Source organism: Carcharodon carcharias, chromosome 2 (genome assembly GCF_017639515.1).
Source record: "Carcharodon carcharias isolate sCarCar2 chromosome 2, sCarCar2.pri, whole genome shotgun sequence".
NCBI classification, from domain to species: Eukaryota; Metazoa; Chordata; class Chondrichthyes; order Lamniformes; family Lamnidae; genus Carcharodon; species Carcharodon carcharias.
Genome location: NC_054468.1, coordinates 200,273,676 through 200,299,805, shown reverse-complemented (window position 1 = coordinate 200,299,805; position 26,130 = coordinate 200,273,676). Strand labels below are relative to the sequence as shown.

The window sequence follows — 26,130 nt, the reverse complement described above, 5'->3', positions numbered from 1 at the left end:
GGGGGGTCACTTCAGAATGCAGGGTTCAACTGTCTGTGGCACAGTCACCAGTTGTGGGACAAAAGGAGGAAGGATGCGCAAGAGGTCAAAGTCGGCGGGTTTTAAAGCAGCTGTAGAGCTGAAGGAGGCTAGAAATAGGAATGGTCATGACTAAAAAAAGATATAAACCTAAGGTTGAGAATTTTAAATTAGAGGAACGAGAAACCAGAGCCAATGTAGACCAGTAAGAATAGAGTGACTGGTAGGTGAGGCTCAGTGAGGGATAGATGATGAGCAGCAGAGATTTGGATGAATTTTTTGAAGGATAGGAGGCCAGCCAGAGGAGCATTGCTTTAGTCAAGTTAGGATGTGATAAAGGCATGGATGAGGGTTGCAGAGACAGAGGAAGGCAATATTTTGGAGGTAAAAGTAGGCAGTATTTATGATCAAGATGATATGGCAAAGAAAGCTCAGTTCAAGGTTAAATAAAATGCCAAGGTTGTGAACAGTCTCATTCAACCCAAGACTGAGGAATGAAAGGGGAATTGAATCAATGGCAAGTAATGGAATTTTGGAGGCAGTGGTGGTGTAGGGGCTAATAGGGCATCTTTCATTTTCCCAATTGAGGAAATGTTGCCTTAGACAAACAGCCTGTCAGCACAGAAGCATGGAGGTGTAAAGTGCTGGGTGTCATCTGTGTACATGGGGAAACTAACCACTGTCTATGGATTGCATTGACAAAAAAGCAACATGTGGAAAAGGGGGCTAAGGGTCCTTGGGGAAATTCATGAGAGTGACTAGGGATAGTGCACCATGGTCACATGGTCTGTCACGTGACTTTGATTAGGGTCAGTTCAGAACTGTGGCAGAGCCAGAAACCTGATTGGAAATATTCAAATATATGGTTGCAGGAAAGATGGTAACAATTGGGAGGTTGCAACACATTCAATGACTTTGGTGAGGTGAGGGATATTGGAGATGGGGTGATAGTTTGAAAGGGCAGAAGAGCTGAGGGTCCTTACTTTTGAGGGATACTGACCTGACAGCATTTTGAAAGAAAAGTACTTGAGGAAAGGAACCATTTTCAATGCCAGCTAGCATAGAGCACAGGAAGCAAAGTTATGTGGTCAGCAGTCTAGTGGGACTGTGATCAAGGGAGCAGGAAGTGGGTCTCATTAGAAAAGTGAACTTAGAGACAGAAGAGGATCTAGAGTAAAGCACACCAGCTATGTGGCCTATATCCTATTCTATTTGAATAATCACTAACTTCGTTAGCTCAATGCTTGCAGATGCATTGGAATTGAAATCATTGTCCTCATTTACAAATTTCTGCATGGCCTCACCCCATCTTCAGTTTGCAACCTCCATCAGTCATACATTCCAGCTCATGGTCACTGGATCTCTTGTCTCTGATTTCCTGTATATCCCTGGATCCTCAACTCCACCATTAATAACTTAGTCTTATGCTACCACAATTCTACTCTTTTCAACTCCTTGTGCTATGTAGCATCAGGACTTCTGATTTATTTCAAGAGGATAACAGGATAATTTATTAGGATGACTGCTTCGTTAACACCATTTTTAAGCAACATTTCAACCGAGCTGTCCTTGGTTCTACAAGTGCGAAATGAAGTGTATTTGATATGGTTTCAGCATATTTTACATAACCCTTTAGGTAAAACCCCAGTAGGATGTCTGACCTGTATAGAAAACCATTGCTGTGCTTTAGTAAAATTACATTATTGAGAAATTCATATTCGAGCAGAATTTTTATTTGCCTTATAGGGAATGCTGCATTTCTCTCAGTATATATCAAAATCCAGGAAGCTTAGTACAGGTTGACCAGAGCCAAAGTTTAGGGATTCCCAAAGGAAATGCAGGGCTATTGCTGAAACTAAGCCAACTGAAACAGGGATTTAACAGAATAGGGCACCACAAATCTTCCGCTGCATGTCCAAGAGGGACCACCTTAATTTAATTACGTGAGTCTTGAATATCAGTTTTTTTTACAATATAAACTTGGGGCTAAGACTAGTGATGTTAATAAGGGTACAGTTCTACTGTATGCTCCTTGTTGATTCAATTCATTTTCTTTCAGGTGTGGTTCCAAAATAGACGCGCAAAGCATCGGAAACAAGAACGAGCCATTCAGAAGTCAATCCCTCCAACTGTTATCTCGGCCTGTAGTGGCCTAATACCGGGTGTTTGTCCCGTCTCTACTACTGCCAGGCCATACCACTATCCACATGCCATCAATCACATACCGCGTTTCTCTTCGATGGCAACTAGCGCCTATGGTTCTCCAGCAGCTGTCAGCCAGTTCACCTGCACCAGCACTCATGCACACTTGGCCTCCGCACCACCTCCACCGCGGCAGCATGACGACTGGTACAGTCCTCTTCGCTCCATTAACTCTCCCACGACTGGCTTACCCTCATCAATGCTCTCCCTGACACCTGTGCCAGGTCTGGATACACCAGCACACTGGAACTAACCGCTAGCTGCCAAGGTCATTCTTACTTTCCGAAGTAAAATCAAGGTGCATTATGTAACCCTCTGCCCTGATTATCTGCTAGCTCTGCACTGTCAGAAAACTGCATTTAAGCAAATGTACTTAAGTCAATATTTGCTTTTCAGTTGACCTATTGGCGAACATCATGCAGGACATTTCCAGTTAACAAATTAGAAAAAGATCGAATGATGTTAAAATTTAAAAACTTATAGGCTTCTTGTTCATTGTTGCTTAATGTGTTTTCAACAAAAATAGTTGTGGTTCTCGTGTATTATCAAGAAGGCGACTGTGTTTTATACTATTGCTGCCTGAAGAAAATTGAGCTCCCCGCCATATTATTCAGATAACAATGATAAAATGTACATAAAATCTGGATGCCATAAAATATAGAAAATGAGTGAAAAGAGAAATTAATTTTGCTCCAGATATTTTTCCTAGTTTTCTATATTGCAGATGATTCTCCTGGATAAAACCCTTCTTCCTTGGGTTTCTACTTGCCTTCAAAAGATACCAGAAATTGCTTAAATAATAGTAGTAAAAAAAGGTTTATAGTAGTTAAGCTTATTTAGCTCCTTGCTACAATAGAGAGAATTAAAAACTACATCAAACTAAATTTTAGTTAACATTTATTCATAACTGCTGTTTCTATTCCCATCAACAATGGAAATATTTTGCTAGCTAACATTCTTCAGAAATCTGACAAATGCAATGGAAGATTATGGAAAGCATCTTAGCTCATTAGAAGATCCAGCCAGCCGTTGTAATTTGAAAGTATTTTCTATCAAAAACTTGCTCTTGGCTTCAATTGACATAATTAAAAACAGCTTTTCACATTTAACTCACTATAATACATAGAATGAGACAAAAATCAAGTATTTTATTTTCAATGGCATACCTTCATTTCTTTTTCCTAGTAAAAAGTCTTTGATAAAGTGAAACAAAAGAAATTGAATTTTTCTTTTCAAATATTTTATTGGCATTAGACTCGAGCCTCTTTAAGAACCTACGATAAGAGCACCTTGCAGAATTTATTCTTCAGTTGAGAATGTTAATGTTGATTTTGGCAGAACTTGGTGTACATAAAAAAAAGCACATGACATTTATTCAAACATGTTTGTAATTATTCATTTTCTTCCAAATATTTGTTGTCTCAATTACCAGCGAAAGCTCTTTAGAAACAAAATGGAAAGTTAAGGATAAATAGATAGGAATAGTCAAATGTTATATTCTCAATACTTTTCTGTGTGTAGCTAAATAAACTACCTTCGCAGGTAAGCCATCACCACCTACAAAGTGGTGTGAACTTGTGAATAAAGTTTTATCAATGGGTAAACAAAAAGCTCAATCTTGCTAATAAATTCACTGTAAATCTGGACCTTTGACTAGTGGATAACAACATCAATTGATTGTGTATTTCAGTTACAAATTGAGCAAATCAGGTTTAAGAGAAAAAAAGGAATACCACAAAATAAATCAGTGGTTTGCTTAGCTTAGACGATTTCAAATAACAAAATATCCCAAGACTTAGAACACACATGAAGTTTGAGAGTTCAGATATTCAGGGCTTGCTATTGATTCCAGCTCTCAAGTATCCAGTTAAACAGGTATTCATTGAAGAAATTGTGATATAGTGCCTCACTTAAGTTCTCTTTCCTTTAAAGATGAAATTGAGACAACAGAAAAATGCATTACCTCAGCTCTCGAGTATACATGCTGAAAAAGCTGTTAAATGGATATTGGAATCCCTAACTTTAGCATAACTTGTTATTATGCCTTTGTTTATAAACCTTCATAAAACACTAGTTAGCCTCCATAAATTTTTTTTTTTTTACAATCATAAAACTGAGTTAACATTCTTTCCATGCTCCAAGTAATTCTCATTAAACCAAATGACTTTATTTCCATTACAACAAAAAATATTGTAATTGCTGATATTTTTTTCCAGTTTCTCTGAATTCCAAAGGGTGACAACTTATATGGTGGTACAGTTCCAGGCCAATGACATTTCCCCTAAAATGATCATTTTTCCATTGAGAGCAGGCTGTTATTTGAGTATTTATTAACAACTGGAACATGGAGCCTAACCGATTTTCTACCTCTACTTCTGGGTTGATGACAGCAATCATTTTTATGCAACAAAAGTATGATTGATTTAGAGAGAGAAAATAGTAAAAGAAATCAATACTGTAAACAAAACTTGTAGCTCTCTATTAGAGGATGAGTTAGCTATTCAGAATGACCACTCATCTGTACAACTTTTTGCCAAGGCCAAACACAGACTTACTGATTTCAGATGGGGTATTTGTAGGTTTAAAATATTGAAATAAAATGCTGTCAGTTAAGGAGTACTTGGAATTTGTCACCCTCAGGTAGCCTTGTTCTCAAATACAAAGTGTGAACACAAAATGTATCACGTTAAAAGTATGATAAAGCTGTGAAAACCGAAGTACAGTTACATGTTATTCAGCATTTTAATTGATGCATTTGTATGAGGAGTGAGGTAGCACATTTCATCCAAGGCACATTTAAACACAAGACATTTAAATGCAGTTAAAATATCTTTTATCCACTACATATATATATACACAGAAGTCTCAAAGCAGAATTCCACTTCTACATAAATTTCCCATGAGGTCCTGAAGTTGTGGTGTATGAACATTACATGAACACTACATCAGTATGATATTCATGACTATTTTAACACTTATTATAGATAAAATGCCATAACAATACACCAAGTGTCTGTACACCAGTGCAAACAGCATAATTTCAAGGCTGGAATTTGTTAAAGTTGCCAACCACTGCTCCCTTCACCAGTTAAAAAGGTGCAGTGCTAAAGATGGCTCATGAGAATGTGAACAGTTTCCAATATATTAATAATACTCAATCTTATCAATAAGCCAAATTTTAAAACTAATACATTTTATAGACAAAATGATAAAGCCACTACTAAATGTTTTTGTAAACATAACTTTCAAACAAACACTGGACATTCTATATTCCAAATACCACAGAACTGATTAAACTCAGTCAGGAGCATATAATCTTCATTCTGCTTCTTCTGACAGATCAGCAAAAACTAGGAACTGAGGGTGAAGCATGATCAGTACAAATATGTCCTACAATATCAAACGGTATCAAAAGCATGCCACTGCTGGCCCTTGAACAGTTTAAAAAGTCATATTCAACACAAGTAGGTTAACAGCAAGGTTACTTAGCTATAATGTTACACTACATCACTGACTCCTGAAACTAGAAGATCCTACATTTTAAAAGGCTTATCCCACAAACACTATCATATACAAATTGATATGTACAGTAATACAATATAACTAGTGCATTTATTGATTACCTACATTTAAATTGCAGGTTTTGAGGCAAAACTGACATTAGAAATGAAGATATTTAACAGTTCAAGAACTGGTCTTTTTCTAATTTATTGATTTGCCCTATACAGTTAGAAGCAATTCTGACTTAAGTAACAAAGTGATAACTTTAAAATACAAATCATTTCACATTGCGATGATCTAATGTCAACATGAGTTACTGTTTTATTTACAGTATGTCTCCAATGAAAAATTTCACAATATTGAAATAATGGATAACATTAACACTACTCTTGTAGAAGTTTCATTTTTAAATTGCACAAAAATGTTTATATCCAGTGAAAGTTTAAAAACATCAGTTTGCAATTCTGTACACAAGTTAAAATCTTTCGGTTGTAGAGACTGGTAAACTAGTATTGGCTCAGTTGTAAAGGAAATAAAGTTAACTGACCTTCACCAATAATAAAAAATATATTTAATTGCTTCCCCTATGGTTGTCAGAAAATGGGAAATATAACTCCACGTTCGTGCATCCTTTTTACTCTAGTGACTTTGCAAACTCAGCATAATCAATGTATCCATCATTATTCTTGTCATCATCTTTTAAAACGTCATCAATTAAACTAACAATTTCTTGTTCACTCATGGGCTGTCCTTGGCCACCACTTTCCTGCACAGAAAAAAAAGACAAAAAAAAGACAAGTATAAGAATGTATGAAAACCAAAAACCATCGAATGGCACAATTTGCTAAACTGAAAACAAGTCAGCGGGTTTAAGTAGTGTGTAATTTTAAACAGTCATTAACATGTCATCAGTTCCAATTACATTTTTTAATGTATTCTGCCTCAGAAAGCAGACAACCAAATACAACAAAGATCTGTAGAAGAGGCTTGCACCAGGAATATAATCCTCTTTCTCTTTACAGACTAACTTATTTACACTAAGTATTTCTGCTTTTGTTTCATTACATTGCAATTTGCAGCCCAGTTTTTTAATTAGCTCAACATATACTATTCCAATATACACACTGGCATTTTCATCATTCTGCCGTGCAGAAAAGTGAATTGTGAGCCATGTTCCCAGACCGCAATTACATTGATTAAAAACACTTTAGGATGCACAGCACTGCTCAATTGCCTCTGTACCCCCAGCCCTGATAAAAAGCACAACATAGTGAAGCAATGAGATTTTCTCCACCTCAAAAAGCCTTTATACTGGGTGGAATATAACTTCAGCTCAGTCTGTTGGACTGCAAGATGCTTAACTATATAAAAATGCAATGCACATTCTACCATCCATTTTTTCCCCAATATTTAGTAACTATAGGCAAGTGCAACGCTGACAAGTGTGCAAGCAGGTTCAAACCACAATAGAACTGGAGTCATGCAGACTTCAGTCTCAAACTGGTTCTGTGAATAACTGAAACACAATGATGTGGTGCACAAACCAATAAAAACAAAAGGTGTCATTGGTATACAATGCTGATAAAATGAAATTTCACTTCCCATTGTGAGAAAGTACAGTAATGTGCATTGGCCAAAACAATTTGCATTTAATGAATAGGGAGACTTAAAGAATTTGGTAGTCATTTCCAGCTGCAGTGAATCACCAACTCATTCAGACTAGGAGAGTCCTTGATTTGATCTCCAATCTGTACCCAACTAACCGATTTCAGCTGCTAAATCAGAGATGTCCCCAGTAATGTAGTATTTACCTCTTTGTGTACATGTGTAATGGCTGATATTAATTCCAATCCATCGAGAAGATTATTCCCATCATAATCATGCATTTTGAAGTAATGAAGTTGAAGTTCTTGTGGCGTCATCTCAGATTCTGGTTTGTCTATCACACCATCTAAATGCTCCATAATATGACTGCAATGTTAATAAAACCACATTCATTACTAATAGTGCAGTTTCAATTTAAAAATAGTAACATTTGTTTATTAAAAACTGCAGTAGCATTCTGTCATGAGAAGTGTTCCATGAATAGTATCGATAATAAAAAAAATTTGCCTGTAGTCAAATACATTCCCATCATATCTGATATACAGAAAAAAATCTAATTTTTTTCAAAAGCAATTTCACAGAGGTTTGAAGCAACATTACAACATCAACACATTTATATATTGCCTTCAAAGTAACAGAATTATTACATGGAATAGTTATTTGCACTTAACCCTTTTGCCTCAATTACAAATCTTTAAACTAGCCAGTCTAGTGACACAATTTTGTCCCAATAGAAAGCATGAAAACAAAAATGTAGGAAATCCAAGGAAAGGGCCAGATTAAGCACAGGCATATCAACAATGAAAAAAAATTCTGAAAACCAGATAGCCTAATAATGACTTCAGATCAATATTTCAATCCATGAACTAGGAAAAGAAAACTCTTATATAGACTGACCTAGTGATCAGTCATCCGTGTAGGTCAGAAAGGTTACAGAATAACAAAGGAGAAAACAACATTAGCATTCCCCAGGAACAGGGAAGAGGAAATGGGGCAGAGAGCTATTATCTCAGATCTTCACCTATACTGTCCAGGTTTTCCTGGTGCTTTGCCTGCTAATGCAGCTAGGCCTGTACCTAAAAGTGTAAATCCAGCATTCTTATTAGAATAAAATGGGATATGTTCTTGCCATTCTGCCTCAGTTTGTGATATTTGTGATTATCAGAGGCTCCACTCTGACTACACCCAAAGATATCTGGTGTATGAGGCACCCAGAAATTGGAACCTGCAACAATCTGGAGTGTAAATTGAAAATGCAACTAAGATTCAAATGTATCTAGTACCCTTCAGAAACAATTTAAAGTGCTTGGGATTTTGGCTCTATGTCAGCAGCCAAGACCGAGCTACATGTCACAGGCCTACAATTGCATTTGATTCCTTCCTGCTTTTTAGGGACATCATCTAGCTAGTAGTGCTGGCCTATTACTGAGCTGTGGAAAGGGAATGGTAGAAGGGAGGAAAGAGTGAGAAGTATCACAGGAACTGTCCACCTAATGAACACTGTTCTATTAGGATACCCAGTGGGCATCTGTAGAGAACACTAAGCATGTGCCAATGTTACAATGGCACTACTTTTACTGTGTACATTGATCATGTCTTTTAAAGAAAAGGGCAGAGAAAACAAGGTGTAATATTGTAGCAAGCTACTGTTGTCACTATGGAATTTGGATATAAGGATTAGTATACGTTAACTCTTGTAGGATACTTTGAATCAGCTCAAATTATCCCCAATACCAGTAATTCACCTCAGCATTAAGGCACTCAAAATACATTTCTCAGGCATAAGCAAAGCTTGGAGGTAAAATCTATTAATGGAAAAGGTACACAATAAAAGTAGTCCCAATGTAACATTGCACATGCTTACAATTACTACTTTATGCTGAAATTGTAGTTTTGCTATTTCTCCTAATTTAGTCTTCCCAGCATGACAATATACTTGTTTGAGTATTACAAGCATTTGTTGAAGATTTTTTTTTAAAAAAAAACAGGGTGACATGGTGATATAGCATATTGAAACCCCATTGTGCTCTTGTAACTCGTACAGAATTATTGTTCCCAAGGTGCTATTTATAACTGCGCAGCAGGCTGGTGTCAGGAAATCTCCTAGATGATAACTTCTAAATTAAAATTCGTAGAGGACTGTGAGGAGCTGATAAAGTTGCTTTAGGGAGCATAAGAAAAAAAGAAAACAAGACAGAGAGCAAGCAAGCAACAGGGAGACATAGACAGAACCTTGTAAGGCCAATTAAAACAAAAACAGAAAATGCTGGAAAAACTCAGCAGGTCTGGCAGCATCTGTGGAGAGAGAAACAGAGTTAACGTTTTGATTCCATATGACTCTTCTTCAGAGCTGAAGAGAAAAGTGGAAACGTGATTAAATTTATACTGTTTACGGGGGTGGAGTGGGTGAAGCTGGAAAGAAGGCCAGCGATAGGTGGGGACAAAAGGAGAAATTGACAATGATGTCATGAACTAAAAGACAATGGGAGTATTAATGGTAGTTAATGGTTGCTGATAGTAGCAAAGGTAAGAAAGCAGAATATTATAAAAGCAGAACAAGGGCCAGCACTCTGAAAAAAACAAATTTGAACAAGTAACAGGTGGCCCTTTTGGGAATGGGGTGAGGGAGAAAAAAAGGATTGAAAATGGGATAGAAGGGGAAGATGAAAAAGGGAATAAAACCATGGATACATTAATAAAAATTGAAAAAATAAGTGGATAAAAAATAAAAATGAACATAGGAAAAGGGGGATTAAAATAAGAGGGGAGGATAGAGGAAAGAGTTCATGGTCTGAAGTTGTTGAACTCCGTGTTAAGTCCAGAAGGCTGTAAAGTGCCTAATCGGAAGATTGAGGTACTGTTCCTCCAGTTTGCATTGGGCTTCACTGGAACATTGCAGCAGGCCACGGGCAGACATGTGGGTATGAGAGCAGGGTGGTGTGTTGAAATGGCAAGTGGCCGGAAGATCTGGGTCATGCTTGCGGACAGACCAGAGGTGTTCTGCAAAGCGGTCACTCAGTCTGTGTTTGGTGTCACCAATGTAGAGGAGGCCACATTGGGAGCAGCGAATGCAGTAGGCCAAATTGAAGGAGATGCAAGTGAAGCACTGCTTCACCTGGAAGGAGTGTTTGTGGCCTTGGATAATGAGGAGGGAGAAGGTAAAGGGACAGGTGTTTGCATGAGAAGGTGATGAGGTGGTGGGGATGATGGAGGAGTGGACCAGGGCATCCCAGAGGGAATGGTCCCTATGGAATACTGACAGGGTAGGGGGTGGTGAGGGGAAGGTGTCTTTGGATGGTGGCAGAAATGGCAGAGGAAGATCCTTTGGAATGCGGGGGCTGCTGGGGTGAAAAGTGAGGGCAAGGGGAACCTTATCATGGTTCTGGGAGGGAGGGGAAGGTGTAAGGGGCGTGATGGTTGAGGGTCCTGTCAACCACAGTGGGTGGGAAACCTCGGTTAAGGAAAAAGGAAGGCATATCAGAAGCGCTGTTTTGGAAAGTGGCATCAGAACAGATGCGACGGGGGCAAAGGAACTGAGAATTTGGAATGGAGTCCTTACAGGATGAAGGTGTGAGGAGCTGTACAAGTCAGTGGGCTTCAAATGAATATTGGTGGACCGTCTATCGCCAGAAACGGAGACAGAGAGGTCAAGGAAGGGAAGTGTCGGAGATGGACCACGTGAAGCAGATAGAGGGTGGAAATTGGAAGCAAAATTGAAACTTTTCCAGGTCCAGACGAGAGCATGAAGTGGCATCAAAACTGTCGTTGAAGTACTGACGAAAGAGTTGTGGGACGGGCCAGAGTAGAACTAGTCCAAGGAATGTTCCACATACCCCACAAAGGGATAGGCATGACTGGGACCCAGACAGGTACCCATAGCCACACCTTTTATTTGGAGGGAGTAAGTGAGACAAGTTTAAGGAGAAATTGTTCAGTAAGAGAACAAGTTCAGCCAAGTGGAGGAGTGTGGTGGTGGTTGGTGATTGTTCAGGCCAATTAAAATCTGTTTTGCAGAAAAGACAAATGTATGAGGTTACCAGCCAATAAAGATATAGCCTAAAGCAAAATGGGGAGAAACTCTAAACTTCCAAGTTAACACAATCTGTCATGTGCAAAGCTACCATTCAACTTCACAACATCTAGGAAATTAAAAAGGAATTATGCACTAAACAAAGAAAATTCTTTTACTCTAATTTATTATCTTATACTGTAAAAATAGTGAGTTACATACTCTTTGTCTTGAACAAGGTTCTTATCTAGACGAATGTTCGGTCGATGACCCTCAGTGACTTCAAAATCTTGCGGCAGGTGACCTTGAGCTAGAGTTGAATGCAGATGCTGCCTGCCCCATAGTACAAGAAATAGAAACCCTATGAAGCAGCTCCCCACAACTCTACTCCAGTATAACATGATGCAGATCCTGTATAACAATGAAATTAGTTTATTTCAAAATAGGAGCACTATATTTAAAAATGCTTAAACTTTGTACAAAATAATAAATACTTTTGTATCCTGTGAAAGCTGGGAACAATTAACCCACATTTGAAATTTTAGAATTTCGCAAGGAAATGAGAATTCTGTGTTTTGGTTAAGAAATTAAATTTAAGATTTAAAAAAGAGTACTACATTATTTTATTACAGATTTTTTTTTATCCAACATATTCTTTGGTTCAAGTTACCCAGCTAATACAAGATACAATAGACTATATTTTCCATCCATAGTAAATGGATATCTGACTAGTGAAAGTGCACTATTTCATTCTGTATCAACAAAATGCCATTAACACAGTAAACATCACAAAGTCCTTCACAAAATGCTAATGAAATTTGATACCATGTTACAAAAGGAGATATTGCTTCAGTTGTACAGGGCACTGGTGAGACCATGTCAGGAGTACGGTGTACAGTCAGTCTCCTTATTTAGGGAAGAACGTAAATGAGTTAGAAGCAGTTCAGAAAGGTTTACTAGGCTGGTACTACAAATGGGGGGGGGTTGTCTTATGAGGAAAGGTTGGATAGGCTAGGCTTGTGTCCACCAGAGTTTAGAAGAGTAAGAGGCGACTTGATTGAAACCCTCAAGCTCCTGTGGGGTTTTGACAGGGTGAATGTGGAGAGGATGTTTCCTCTTGTAGGAGAACCTAGAACTAGGGGTCACTGTTTAAAATAAAGGGGTCACTCAAAGTTTGGTTAAAGATTTATCGAGAGAAAGAGAACATACAGTGACTGCCTCGCTTACAAATCAGTAAGCTTAGTTACAGGTTAACATAAATGAAAGCTCAAGTTCCAACAAATGAATCTGACTGGTCATTCATGGCTAGTGTTCTTGGATACTGCAGATCCAACTGGCTCAGGTAGCCAACTGACAAGACAGTCACAAAGTCTGTTCCAATCTCAAGAGCCAATTCTTCTCAACATCCTTTCTCCAAGAAGATTGTCGCTAACTAATGATTAATCAACTAACCACTTGTTACGATCCTCTTAGGGACTGTTAACATTTAAAGGAGAAATCCGAACACCCAGCAATTAACGAATGGAACTACACCACAAAATTTCATGTTTTTTTAAACAAGAAAAATTGTTTAAATTCTCTTTATATATTCAATACAGATTTTAAACAAAGTCTTTACAAGCTTAAGTTATTTAAGCAGCTATAGCTTATAATGACTTATGCTATAAACTCAGTTCCATCTTTTACTACCTGCCCCTCCAGAAGAGCCACCTTATCATACAAAATCTTGAAGATTCAATCACTTATCCTGGGATCAGCCCAAAAAGGTATGCCACAGCCCACCAGAAGATACTTGAATTCTTCTTTGTATTCCAACTATTCCTCAAGGTACAAATTACATGGGGGTCTTTCCATTAGCTTTTGGTTAAGTGATCCTCCAACTTTCTTTTAAGACTTCATGACTGTGGACTCTCCAACTCCTTATCCAGGCTTTGGACTTACATATGCTTTCCCCAGTCTGCTCCTACAGCTTCTGTGCAGCTCTCTCCAAGCTAACTATTCAAACTGGCTGCCTTCTGCCACATGGCTTTGAGGGGACCACTGTAGACATCTTCCAGCTGCTTTTCCCTCATGAAACCCAACTGAACAGCCCATTTCTGTCAATAAACTCAGATAAATTAGAAACGAAAACAAAAATAGCTGGAAAAACTCAGGTCTGACAGCATCTGCTGAGAGAGGAACACAGTTAACGTTTTGAGTCCGTATCACTCTTCATCAGATAAATTAGAACCTTCTAACCAAGGCTCTCCCTGAAATCATTCTCTCTATGGCAACACGAGACACACATCCTGTTCCCAGGTAGAAATGCTGATCAACTATCTTTGAATTCCAAGATTTTCCTTGATTCTGGGAAACTATATGAACTTATATTTCTAACAAGACAGGACAATGCTTCTGAGACTTACTGGTGCCATTACAAAGCCAAGAAAAGCTCCTTACTGTTTATGATCTTACCTTTCTAGTTCTTCCAAGTCAACATGGCCCCAAACATTTGATTGCTAACTGCCTTAGGATTACCATTCAACTTATGTTGAAAAGTTCAATTCCCAAACCAAAAGTCATATTCCTAAAACATCAACCAGATTTCATAACATACTGCAGAATCGAGCCCCCAGCAAATTTATTGCCATCTGAAGGATACTGCTTTGTGAAAATTGACTGTCTTCATGTTTGCATGTAATATCACAACTGCACTTGGAAGTGTAATTCATGCAAAACACAACATCTGACAAATTCAAAAAGACATGCCACAAATGCAAATATTTATCTTTCTAGCCAGAGTGCATGCCAGGAACTCCACCTAAGGTGCAAGGTGAGTATCACAATTCACTATACAAAGACACTGCCATCAATCTCTCAACCACAGAATGAACATACATCCTAGAATCACAATATTGTTTCAGTGAAGGAGACCATTCAGCCCATCATGTCTGTACCAGCTATAGTCTCATGGAATAGCAGTTCTGCCTTGGCTATGGTTACACATTTCTAGTAGGCACCAAAGCACAGATACATAAACACAAGTTTGGACCTTTGGCTTTGAGCTCATTCCAAACCTCAATTTTCTCATCACACCTAAAAAATCAAACTTAGATGACTAAATCATGCTGCTTGGTCAATATACAACAGTTCTCTGGAGTACTACTGAATTAAAGATTTGTTGCAAAACAAAAATAAAAATACCTGGAAAAACTCAGTAGGTCTGACAGCATCTGCGGAGAGGAATACAGTTAACGTTTCGAGTCCATATGACTCTTCAACAGAAAACAAAAAAGATTTGTTGCATTGGGCTCTATCAGTTTCGCAGTCTGAAGAGTGTCACCTTGAGCACAACTGCAAATCCCACATACTTACCCCCAAAACCAGGATAGCCGGTCACTAGTTGATCATGAACACTAATTGGGGAGATGCTCACACAACTCAAGGAAGCGTGTCTCAGTGTTGGAGATGAAGGAATCCGCTGATATGATGTCAGGAGGATGGGGGAGAAAATTTCAGGATGATCCTGGATTGAAAAGGATTCAGTGGCGGAGATAGGTACAGTATTGCATTAGTTCTCTCCCTCTCCAGGGGTCGGTCCTTCGCCCTGCTCCTTTCACTCAGTCCGACGGCCAGGAACAGCCAGCCAGCTGTTGTCCCGCCTACGCTCCTCTCTGATTGGCCAAACCGTCAACATTCCCAGCTGTCTTTTGTGACGACGCGCGCCTGGATTAGCGGGTTTAACCGTCAATCATCTCTCCGCCGTGCATCATACACAAACAGAAGCCGAGGGTCGGGCTCGCGGCATAACTAGACAAAAATTTAAAAACGCGGAAAGAAATAAATACCGACCAACCCTCGGCCACTAAACCGACTCATCGCCTTTCACCGCCCGTTAAGCCAGGTAAAACCTCCAGTTCCCAACAAAAACCGCCCGCTGCGGAATTCACTACAATTCTCAATCGACCTCTCACCGCTCCTTACTTCTGTTCAGCTTTTCCAGATCTTTCCACTCCGCCACCCGCGCGACGTCTGTCACTAAGCTGCCTTCGCGGCGACTCACTTCGAACTGCGTCCGCTGTACAAAGAAACCTTTGACCTTCCTTGGCCCCGCCCTCCAGGAGGCTGGTTGGCGGAACGGCCCCATGTCACGTGGGGCAGGGCGGTGCGTGGCAGCTTTTCCAGTCCGCCACGTGTGTGTCTGAGAGCTGATGCTTTTTCTGATCGACGTTGGAAGTGCTGCTGATGCATATCACACACAGCAGCCTTGTCAACCTTCCCGTCTTATAAAAGAGACAGACTCTTGTAAATCAAGAAATCACGTATATATAAACCACGAGTTGCTTTTTTTTTCCAAACATAAACCATTATACAGAAAAAAATAGCTGAATAGCAGATTTGTCAAGAAGTACAACTTGCTCACTGGCATAAGTTAACATCGGAACTAATGACCTCATCTGTTCTCTAGGAAAAATACCGTAGTAATAATGTAAATCTAGACAACACTAATCAAGTTACAAAGCTCTACAAAAAAATATTAGCACGTCCTTGTGTTCAGTGATCCAGTTGAGATTACACAAAACTAAATTCAAATTCAGTGGAGCCTGCTGAATGCAAAGTACAGTTAAGCGCACAAATGGCGTCTCTAGAGGCGGGTTCTTAGTCTAGTAAAATTTTAGGCACCTCTCTCCTGTTCCGAAGAAGAGTCATATTGGACTCAAAATATTGGCAGGGATTTTCCGTATCTGTCGGCATCAAGCATGTTTGGTGGCTTGAGTGGGTTAATATGGCACGATCGGTTTCATGATGGTGTGAAAGCAGTTCGCAATCATCCACTCAGCCCACCGATGGCAGGCCACATTCCCCGCCATCGGATGTCGGGAGGCTCATTGTAATGCATCAGCATATCATTATTAGGCTTGCCCGCCGGAATCGTTCCCCCTCCCCCCCCCCTCCACTGGATCATCCATCCACGTTAGCGGGAGAACACACCAACGTGTTTCACAACAGAACATAAGTGAAGTGCACTTGGCAGGCTGCACTATGCTCGGGATTTCAAGGTTTGTTTGCCTACCTTGTTTCGGTCATCACTTGCAGTCATCAGCACCAGGCCTCACAGACAGCACCACAGCACGGGGGCTCACGGCCACTCTCTACCTACCAGATCAGCCATATGTGGGTGACTTTTTAATGGTTAGAAGGCTAGCGCTTGCTTGGGGAAGGGGGAGAAGTGGCCTCAGGCAAGGGAAAAGGCTGCAGGATGAGGGCTGTACTGGGGAAGGAGGGTAACCCAGGGTGTGTGTGGGGACACACGTTGATCTGTGCAAGTGGCCTTAAGATGGTGATGCCTGAGAAGGCAGTCTCCAGAGGAGATGAGGCCAGATGGACATGTTGAGGGTATGTGTGTGAGAATGGGTGGTGATGTCCCTTGAGTTGGCAGTGAGTGAGATGCCAGTGGATGTGTGATGGGCTTGAGTGTGTGAGTTTAGAGTGCTGAGATGGTTGCCATACCCTGGCTGCATGGATGAGATCATTCATTCATTATCTGTATTGGGTGGCCAACCTCTTCTGTGCAGCATTGGCACTGATCACCACTGCCATCCCTACCAAGCTGTAGTCGCAGCCAGAGCGGGGGTAGAGGATGTCACAGTGGGCCTCCACGGCATCCAAAGGGCGCTTGAGTGCTGCAGTCTTTTTGCCTTTCGGGGCCATGTCTTCTTTGCTGTAGTCCTGGACTGAGCGTACCTGTATTTTAAATGGGGTGCCTGCTGTGATGAGGTGGCGAGGTGACGGCATGGCAAGCAAATCAGAGCCCGGTGTGTTTCCCAGGAATGCATAAGTAAAGTGGCAGGTTTGGGACGATACAGCGAGAAAAGCCATCATTGAGGCCGGTGGGTAAAATGTTTTACCCGCCCGTTATTGCACTTAGTGCAAATCTGGGATGATTCCACCCGTTAAAGATGATTCCGCCCCTTAAATCTGTCTCTCTCTCCACAGGTGCAGCCAGAACTGCTGAGCTTTTCCAGCATTTTCTGTTTTAATTTCAGATTTCCAGCATCCACAATATTTTGTTTTCATTTAGGCATTTGCACTTTACCGTATTGCTGAAAGAAGACATTTTGTTTTTGTTGAAGTTTTTCTTTTTGCACTCATCAGGACAATTCGCAAGAATACCAAATGTAAAGGGAACAACAATTTATACTATGTGAGAAGAAAGTGCTGATTGGTTGGCAAGTAAAAAAGGCACTGGTTACATTTGGTAATCTTGAGAATTGTCCTGATGAGTGCAAGAAGAAAAACTTCAACAAAAACAAAATGTCTCTTTTTTCAGCAATACTCAAATTCTGTACTAACAAACAATTAATTTCTCCTTGAACTCCTTTTTCTTGATTTGGATGGTCTTCATTAAAAGTTCTGGTATCTGGTTCTTTATTAACTTATGGTTCAATGTCTGATTCTTCCAAATGTATGACTGATTGTCGCCTTTGATGAATATAAATAAGATTCCTCCAGTTTCTATTTATAATACCTTCTGGGGTATACACTAAATAAGATCTCTGTTGATTGCCAACTGTCTGGTCTATTACTCTTTCTTTCCCTTGGTCCGAATACTGGATCAGGACACTTTCCCCAGTCACATTTTCCTCTCTCTTTATTTAATTTTGCAGGTTTATCCTTCTCCTGAAATTCATATGCTCCATCTCCTTGCATCTTGAGTTTGCCCTCCTTTATTTGTTTTTTTTTTCTGTCCTTACTTACTTCTGGAGTGATGACTCAATGCAGTCTCTCGTTGTTGAACTCTTGGATAGTCCTGGAATTCTAGCCCTGGAAGTTATTCTTTGGGCAGGATGGGAAGCTGTGAGGAATTCATCTGCTCAATGTCTTGATTTCCTTCAAAATCCGGCAGACCTTGTTTATCAATACATTTACCTTTTTCCCACGTAGAAATTGTGAACATTGCATGGCTTGGTTCCATGTCTAGTTTTTGACTTCTTTGACTGTTAGCATCCTTGATGACCACTTTTGGTGGATGGATAGGTGTAGATGTATATTTCAGAAGGTCACCATTGTTGGATGAATGTACTATTTGAACAGAGTATGCGGTCACCAGATTTTCATTTTACACTTTTGAAGAAGTACTACAGAGTGATGAATGATCACCCTGATTTTCATGTTTTTTCTGGTCCAGTCTAACTTTTTCACAGTGCATTCTCTGTGGGTGAGTGGACTTCCCCCCTCCTACATCATCATTATGGATGGTGCTACCTACACAATCCCACACAATAACCCTAATACTATATCCAACATCTTCACAGTCGGGCTTTGGCATTTCCAGTCTCTCCTACTCATTAACTCTCCTACACTTATGAATGCTGGACACCAACTGTAGCTTTTGTCTGCCTCTGCTCAGGTTCTTAGGCTTAGCCATTTCTCCACTAATCAGACAAACGTCCCACTTCCTCTCTGCTCCCTAGATGAAAGCCTGGTCCCGTTTTTGTTCAGGGCAACAGATCAACTTTCTGCTCAACTTTTATTAGTATTCAGAGTTTGCTTATCATCTTTAAACTTTCATCATCATATTTATTTTTGAGATTAGGTATAATTTGATTGATGCATCATATTTAAAAGCAATCTTGTTTATCGTTTGGTCCACAATATCACACACACTACTCAAAATAGGCTAATTAGTCACTTTTATGTTAAGGTCAAGTTCTGATTTATGTTCTAGCTAGCTAAAGGCATTTTCGTTCAGTAATGTTTGAAGAGCTTTAAGAGTTAGAAGGCCAAAAATGATTAAAGGTTGTTACATTCAAATTAAGTGACCAATCTAAAGGCAGGAAAATTGGCAAGATACATGTTTGAAACCTATGGCAACGGGGATGAACCAAAATAAAAAGTGCTGGAAAAACTCAGCTGGTCTGACAGCATCAGTGGAGAGAAAGTCAGAGGTAATGTTTCGAATCCTTATGACTTCTTCAGAACTAAAGAGAAGTAAAAATATGATGAAATATATGCTGTTTAAAGAGGGGGCGGGACAGGTGAAGCTGGACAGAAGGCCAGTGATAGGTGGAGGCAAAGGAGAGATTGCATAAACAAAAGGTCCAAGTGGTGTTGATGGTGATGATACTGGCTAAAGGAGGTGCTAATGGTGACATTAAGAGTAGAAAGCAGGATGAGCAAGTAACAGATGGCCCGAGTGGGGGTGGGGTGGGGGGAGGGGATGGTGGTGAGAAAAGAGAACGAAATAGGCTAAAAGGTGGAGATAAAACCATGAATAAAAATGGAAATAAATATAAAATATAAATAATAAAAATAGGTGGGAAAAAATATATATGTAAAAATTTAAAAATAAATATTTTAAAAAAAGGGATCAAAAAGGGGTGAGGAAGGAGGAGAGAGTTCATGGTCTGAAGTTGTTGAACTCAATGTTAAATCCGGAAGGCTGTAAAGTGCCGTATCAGAAGATGAGATGCTGTTCCTCCAGTTTGTTTTGAGCTTTACTAGAACATTGCAGTAGGTCAAGGACGGACATGTGGGCATGAGAGCAGAGTCGTGTGTTGAAATGGCAAGCGACAGTAAGGTCTGGGTCATGCTTGTGGACGGACCGAAGGTGTTCTGCAAAGCAGTCACCCAATGTAGAGGAGACCGCAATGGGAGCAGCGAATGCAGTAGGCCAAATTGAGGGAAGTGCAGGTGAAGTGCTGCTTCTCTTGAAAGGAGTGTTTGGGCCCTTGGATGGTGAGGAGGGGGGAAGTAAAGAGGCAGGTGTTGCACCTTCCGCAATTGTATGGGAAGGTGCTGTGGGAGTGGATTGAGGTGTTGGGGGTGATGGAAGAGTGGACCAGGATGTCCCAGAGGGAACGGTCCCTGCAGAATGCTGACGGGGGCGGGGGTGAAGGGAAGATGCGTTCGGTGGTGGCATCATGCTGAAGTTGGCAGAAATGATGGAGGATGATCCTTTGAGTGTGGAGACTGGTGGGGTGAAAAGTGAGCACAAGGGGAACCCTATCATGGTTTTGGGAGGGAGAGGAAGGTTTGAGGGCAGAGGTGTGGGAGATGGGTCGGACACGATTGAGGGCCCTGTCAACCACCGTGGGTGGGAAACTTTGGTTAAGGAGGAAGGAAGATGTTGTGGTGTCTTTGATGAACGGACCACAGGAGACTCAGGTACAGGTTACGATCATTTATGCGAGCAATTGCAAGGAGGGCACCATCTCAATGCAGTTTTAGACAATACTCTGCTAAACTACAAGTGTTCATCATATTTATACATTATTGGTCACGTACAAGAACAGTTCCCAGATTTCAATCTTGTCAACATATAGGTTTACATTAAACAGACAAGTCTCTGGTACAAAGGTACATGCATCATCTGGCCCCACCTACACCCAGGCAGAGACCTGCCTTCCTATCTAAGCTGGGACCATCTGTTCTTCCCCTATCTGTTGAAGAGCACACTTAATCTATGTTATTGCCATTCCCTGACTCCAGTTTAACTCTTCTAACATATTTACATTCTTCTTCGTCCAATGTGGCCTTGCTGATGCTCGCAAGCCCTGAGAAAGTGCAAGGTTCAGTATTCTCTCTGTCCCAGCCTGAACTTTAAATGTTAATTACTTAGCAATTATGGTTTTGCATGCTGGGATATTTTAAGTCAAGTCCCTTGATCATTACTGTATTCCTTTATTTCCCTCTAACAGAAGACATGTCAGAAGCACTGTTTTGGAAAGTGACATCATTGGAACAAATGCGATGGAGGCGACAGAACTGAGAAAATGGGATGGAGTCCTTACAGGAAGTAGGGCATGAGGAGTTGTAGCTGTGGGAGTTGGTGGGCTTGTAATGAATATTGGTGGACAGTCTATCACCAGAATTTGAGCCAGAGGGGTCAAGGAAGGTAAGGGAAGTGTCAGTGATGGGCTATGTGAAAGTGATGGAGGAGTGAAAATTGGAAGCAAAATTAATACATTTTTCCAGGCCCATACAAGAGCATGAAGTGGCACTAAAACAGTCATCGTTGTACTGGAGAAAGAGTTGTGGGAGGGGGCCTAAGTAGGACTGGAACAAGGAATGTTCCACATACCCCATAAAGAGACAGACTTACTTGGGGCCTATGCGGGTACCCATAGCCACACCTTTTATTTGGAGGAAGTGAGACAAATTTAAGGAGAAATTGTTCAGTGAGAGAACAAGTTCAGCCAGACGGAGGAGAGTGGTCGTGTTTGGGGATTGTTTGGGCCTCTGTTCAAAAAAGAAGCGGAGAGCCCTCAGACCATCCTGGTGGGGATGGAGGTGTAGAGGGATTGGACATCCATGATGAAGAGGAGGCGGTTGGGGCCAGGGAACTGCAAATTGTTGATATGTAGGGCATCAGAAGAATTGTGGATGTAGGTGGGAAGAGATTGGACAAGGGGAGAGAGAACAGAGTCAAGATAGGAAGAAATGAGTCCCGTGGGGCAGGAACAGGCTGACATGATCGATTTACTGGGACAATCCTGTTTGTGGATTTTGGGGAGGAGGTAGAAGCGGGCTGTCCAAGGTTGGGAGATTATGAGGTTGGAAGCTGTGGAGGGAAGATCTCCAGTGGAGATGAGGTCAGTGACAGTCCTAGAAACAATGGTTTGATGTTAGGTAGTGGGGTCATGGTCCAGGCGGAGGTAGGAGGAAGTGTCTGCAAGTTGGCGCTCAGCCTCTGTGAGGTGAGGTCAGTACACCAGACAACAGCATCACCCTTGTCGGCATGTTTGAAACGAAGTCAGGGTTGGATCTGAGAGAATGGAGTGTGGCAAGTTCAGATGGAGACAGATTAGAGTGGGTGAGAGGAGCAGAGAAATTAAGATGGCTGATGTCCCCGCCGATGGAAAAATTTATTAATTTTGCTTCCAATTTCCACCTCTCCACCTTTTTCACATGGTCCATCACTGACATTTCCCTTCCCTTCCTTGACCTCACTGCCTCAATTTCTGGTGATATATTGGTGGACAGTCTTCATTACAAGCCCACCAACTCCCACAGCTACCTCAACTACAACTTCCCACACCCTGCTTCCTGTAAGGACTCCATCCCATTCTCTCAGTTCCGTCACCTCCGTCGCATTTGTTCTGATGATGCCACTTTCCAAAACAGTGCTTCTGACATGCCTTCCTTCTTCCTTAACTGAGGTTTCCCACCCACGGTGGTTGACAGGGCCCTCAACCGTATCCAACCCATCTCCTGCGCCTCTGCTCTCACACCTTCCTCTCCCTCCCAGAACCATGATAGGGTACCCCTTGTCCTCACTTATCACCCCACCAGCTTCCGCATTCAAAGGATCATCCTCCGCCATTTCTGCCAACTCCAGCATGATGCCATCACCAAACACATCTTCCTTTCACCCCCCTCGTTGGCATTCTGTAGGGGCCGTTCCCTCCCAGACACCCTGGCCCACTTCTCCATCACCCCCAACACCTCAACCCCCTCCCACAGCACCTTCCCACGCAATCGCAGAAGGTGCAACACCTGCCCCTTTACTTCCCCCCTCCTCACTGTCCCAGGGCCCAAACACTCCTTTCAGGTGAAGCAGAGCTTCATTTGCACTTCCCTCAATTTGGTCTACTGCACTCGTTGCTCCCTATGTGGTCTCCTCTACATTGGAGAGACCAAACGTAGACTGGGTAACCATTTTGCAGAATACCTTCGGTCTGTCCGCAAGCATGACCCAGACCTCCCTGTCGCTCGCCATTTCAGCACACCACCCTGCTGTCATGCCCACATGCCCATCCTTGGCCTGCTGGATTGTTCCAGTGAAGCTCAACGCAAAGTGGAGGAACAGCACCTCATCTTCCAATAAGGCAATTTACAGCCTCCTGGACTTAACATTGAGTTCAACAACTTCAGACCATGAACTCTCTCCTCCATCCTCACCCCTTTTTTCAAATATATATATTTTAAAATTTTGATATATATATGTTTTCCCCCACATATTTTTATGATTTATATTTATTTCCATTTTTATTCATGGTTTCATCCTCACCTTTTGGCCTATTTTGTTCTCTTTTGTCCCAACACCGTCCACTCCTCCCACCCCACCCCACCCCACCCCCACTAGGGCTGTCTGTCACCTTGCTCATTCTGTTTTCTACTCTTAATGTTACCATTAGCACCTGCTTTAGCCAGTATCACCACCATCAACACCCTTTCGACCTTTAGTTTATGATATCGTTTGCAATCTCTCCTTTGCCTCCACCTATCACTGGCCTTCTTATCCATCTTTATCTGTCCCAACTCCCCTTAAACAGTAAATATTTCAGCATATTTTTACTTCTCTTTAGTTCTGAAGAAGTCATACAGACTCGAAACATTAACTCTGTCTTTCTCTCCACAGATGCTGTCAGGCCTGCTGAGTTTTTCCAGCACTTTTTGTTTTTGTTTCAGATTTCCAGGATCTGCAGTATTTTGCCTTTAGCAAAGGAAATGATGCTGGTTTGAATACCAGTGAAAATATCGTTGAAAATCAGATCCCTTGTCTTAATAGTTGTAGAATTTACCAAACTTACAGATCTTTACCAAATATGCACAAATCACGGTTAAGTATCATCTGTTGTACAGAGTGTGATGTTTTTGAGATGGTAATTCTTTTTTTTAACCATGTGATATACAAGACTGCTTGAACTGTATTTTGTCACCGTTTTTAATTAATAGCATGTTAAAGACAAGTGCAAGCCATTCTAAACTCAGAAGTGCATTGTTTATTAAGTGTTAAGTAACTCAGTGAAATGACCAGTTTGTATTTTCATTCAAATATATAGTAAAATAAATAATTGAACATTGGCTGTGTATTAAATAGGATAATGACTAAACAGGTTTTAATAGCATGGTACATATTAAGACAATGCAACTGTGTGGCGATGTATACCAGACCATCTCATATTTATTTTGTTATTACAATTAACTGTGTTTATAACAAATCATTGAAAATAACATTCATTTAAGTGAACAAATTATAATGAAATAGTTACATGATCTCAGGTTTTAGGACTATGAAACAGTGAATATTAATATTTTATGTGCATTATGATGTGCATGGAATACCATGACACATCAAACTTAACATAATATACAAATCTTATAAAACATGTCAAAAATGTTTGACATTAAAATATCAAAATTCCTCCTTATGCTAATTATTCATTTACAAAGAGAGCAAATTCTATCTTAAAATAACACCACGTTGTAAGGAAAATACAAAATAATAGAAACACGTAACTGTTAAGATGCACAAATCTGGATACAGATATATTTGTACTAAATGTGAAATACGTAAACATAATAAATATTATTCATGCTAAGTGAAGAAGAAATAGAAAAGAAATTGGCCATGTTCATAGACCAGTCAGCGTATCAAGTCAGTGTAAACTGTTATGAGCTTGGCAGATGCATCCCAAATGGTATTTTATTATAAACTGTAAAAAGTTATTCAAATGCTCGTAATTTTAAACCTTTGTAACAACTAGGATTATGAAACCAAACAAACAAGACTTTTTATGAAACGAGACTTTAAGAATTGCTTTAATTGAAGAAACTAAGGTGGTTCAGATCTTTGAAATTATGAGAGGCATGGATCATATGGATACAAGCAAATTATTTAAGAATGTACTTACATTACAATTTAACATTAGTGTGCACCAGTGCTAAAATTGAAGTGTATATTTGGGATTAAAGGCCCAGTCATAATCCCTGGGACGTCGAGTCTCACATTGCTTTTGTTTCACATTAAATGAAAGTTAAATGCATTGCGGTGTTAAACCAGATTTGTTTAAAAGTGCTTTGTCCCTTGAATCTGCTGGACACTTAACCTGCAATTAATTTAAAGATAAAAGCAGAAAAATTCTGAAAACACTCAGCAGATCTGGCAGCGTCTGTGGAGAGAGGAACATTTTTAACTTTTCTAGTCCAATATTCTTCTTTGGAAATGTATTAATTTAAAGATGTTTACAGTGAAAATGCTCTCGTTGGCATATTCAAGTGTAAATACTAGGAACGAAATCCTGTGCATGCATATAAGCACAAGTGTGCAGAGCTCTCTTTTAGGTAACAGGATCTAAGTTTCAGCAAGGCAGGGTAAACAACGTACTAATTGTCTGAAATCTGAACAGTTACTGGAGTTACAGAGTACACCAAAACTTAGATTGCAGCAACAAAGAGGACTAAATTAGCAAACCTCAGTGAGAATGGTAGTTAGAAAATATTTTCCACTTAAAGGAAAGTTGACGCATGGACCAGATTTTCAGCAATACAGCTAATGTTATATTGATTAATTATTTAAATGGAGATGGATATATATCTCTGCAAGAATGTTGAAATTTAAGAACAAATTTATGTGGTCAGATACTGTATAGGATATAATGACACAAGCCGATGCAAGGACCTTTTTGGTCAAGAAACCCAGGTGAAGGGACTGAACCGTGAATTGAAGGGAATAGGGGCTGGACTTTTCCACCCACTGATTATGAGTGGAGAAACTTCTAGTTCAAGAATAGATGAGGGAAGTTAGGAAGTACTGATCAGGCGACTCAAATGTTGGGTTTTAAAAGCCCAAAAAAGTGAAGGAGGCATAAAGTTGCAACGATTTGAGGAACCAAATAGGAAATGGTGCAACGAGTCTTAATTTGCACACACGCAGATATGGGGAGAAGGAACAGCATGGAGGAAAGTATATTTGGAGTTTAGGAGAAAAGCTCACAGGAGCATTGAAAATAAGTATTGATAAATAGAAAAAGGCAAGATCATAAAGAGGAAATAACTTAGGAGAACAGATAATCAGAAATGATTCATAA

The 26,130-nt window shown here is 40.3% G+C and overlaps 2 protein-coding genes across 4 annotated transcripts in view; one reads left to right on the top strand and one right to left on the bottom strand.

Moving 5' to 3' along the window:
• Positions 1-3,594, top strand: part of prop1 (PROP paired-like homeobox 1) — a 134,501-nt gene extending 130,907 nt beyond the window's left edge. The window contains exon 5 of the mRNA XM_041207335.1: positions 2,078-3,594. Within this exon, the coding sequence (XP_041063269.1) occupies positions 2,078-2,473 (396 nt within the window). The 3' untranslated portion in view covers positions 2,474-3,594. The remainder of the gene's footprint in view (positions 1-2,077) is intronic.
• A 1,442-nt stretch (positions 3,595-5,036) lies between these two features.
• mcfd2 (multiple coagulation factor deficiency 2, ER cargo receptor complex subunit) lies at positions 5,037-15,422 on the bottom strand. 3 transcript variants are annotated; one of them, XM_041174317.1, is made up of 4 exons: positions 15,299-15,422; positions 11,558-11,746; positions 7,533-7,692; positions 5,037-6,487 (listed from the first exon to the last, which is right to left on the bottom strand). In XM_041174317.1, the coding sequence occupies exons 2-4, from the start codon at positions 11,734-11,736 to the stop codon at positions 6,356-6,358; spliced, it is 471 nt and encodes a 156-aa protein (XP_041030251.1). In that variant the 5' UTR covers positions 11,737-11,746; positions 15,299-15,422; the 3' UTR covers positions 5,037-6,355. The 3 variants fall into 3 exon arrangements, with proteins under 3 accessions (XP_041030251.1, XP_041030242.1, XP_041030260.1); XM_041174308.1 differs by having other exon boundaries at positions 15,289-15,415; XM_041174326.1 differs by lacking the exon at positions 15,299-15,422 and adding an exon at positions 14,690-14,960.
• Positions 15,423-26,130: the final 10,708 nt, after the last annotated feature.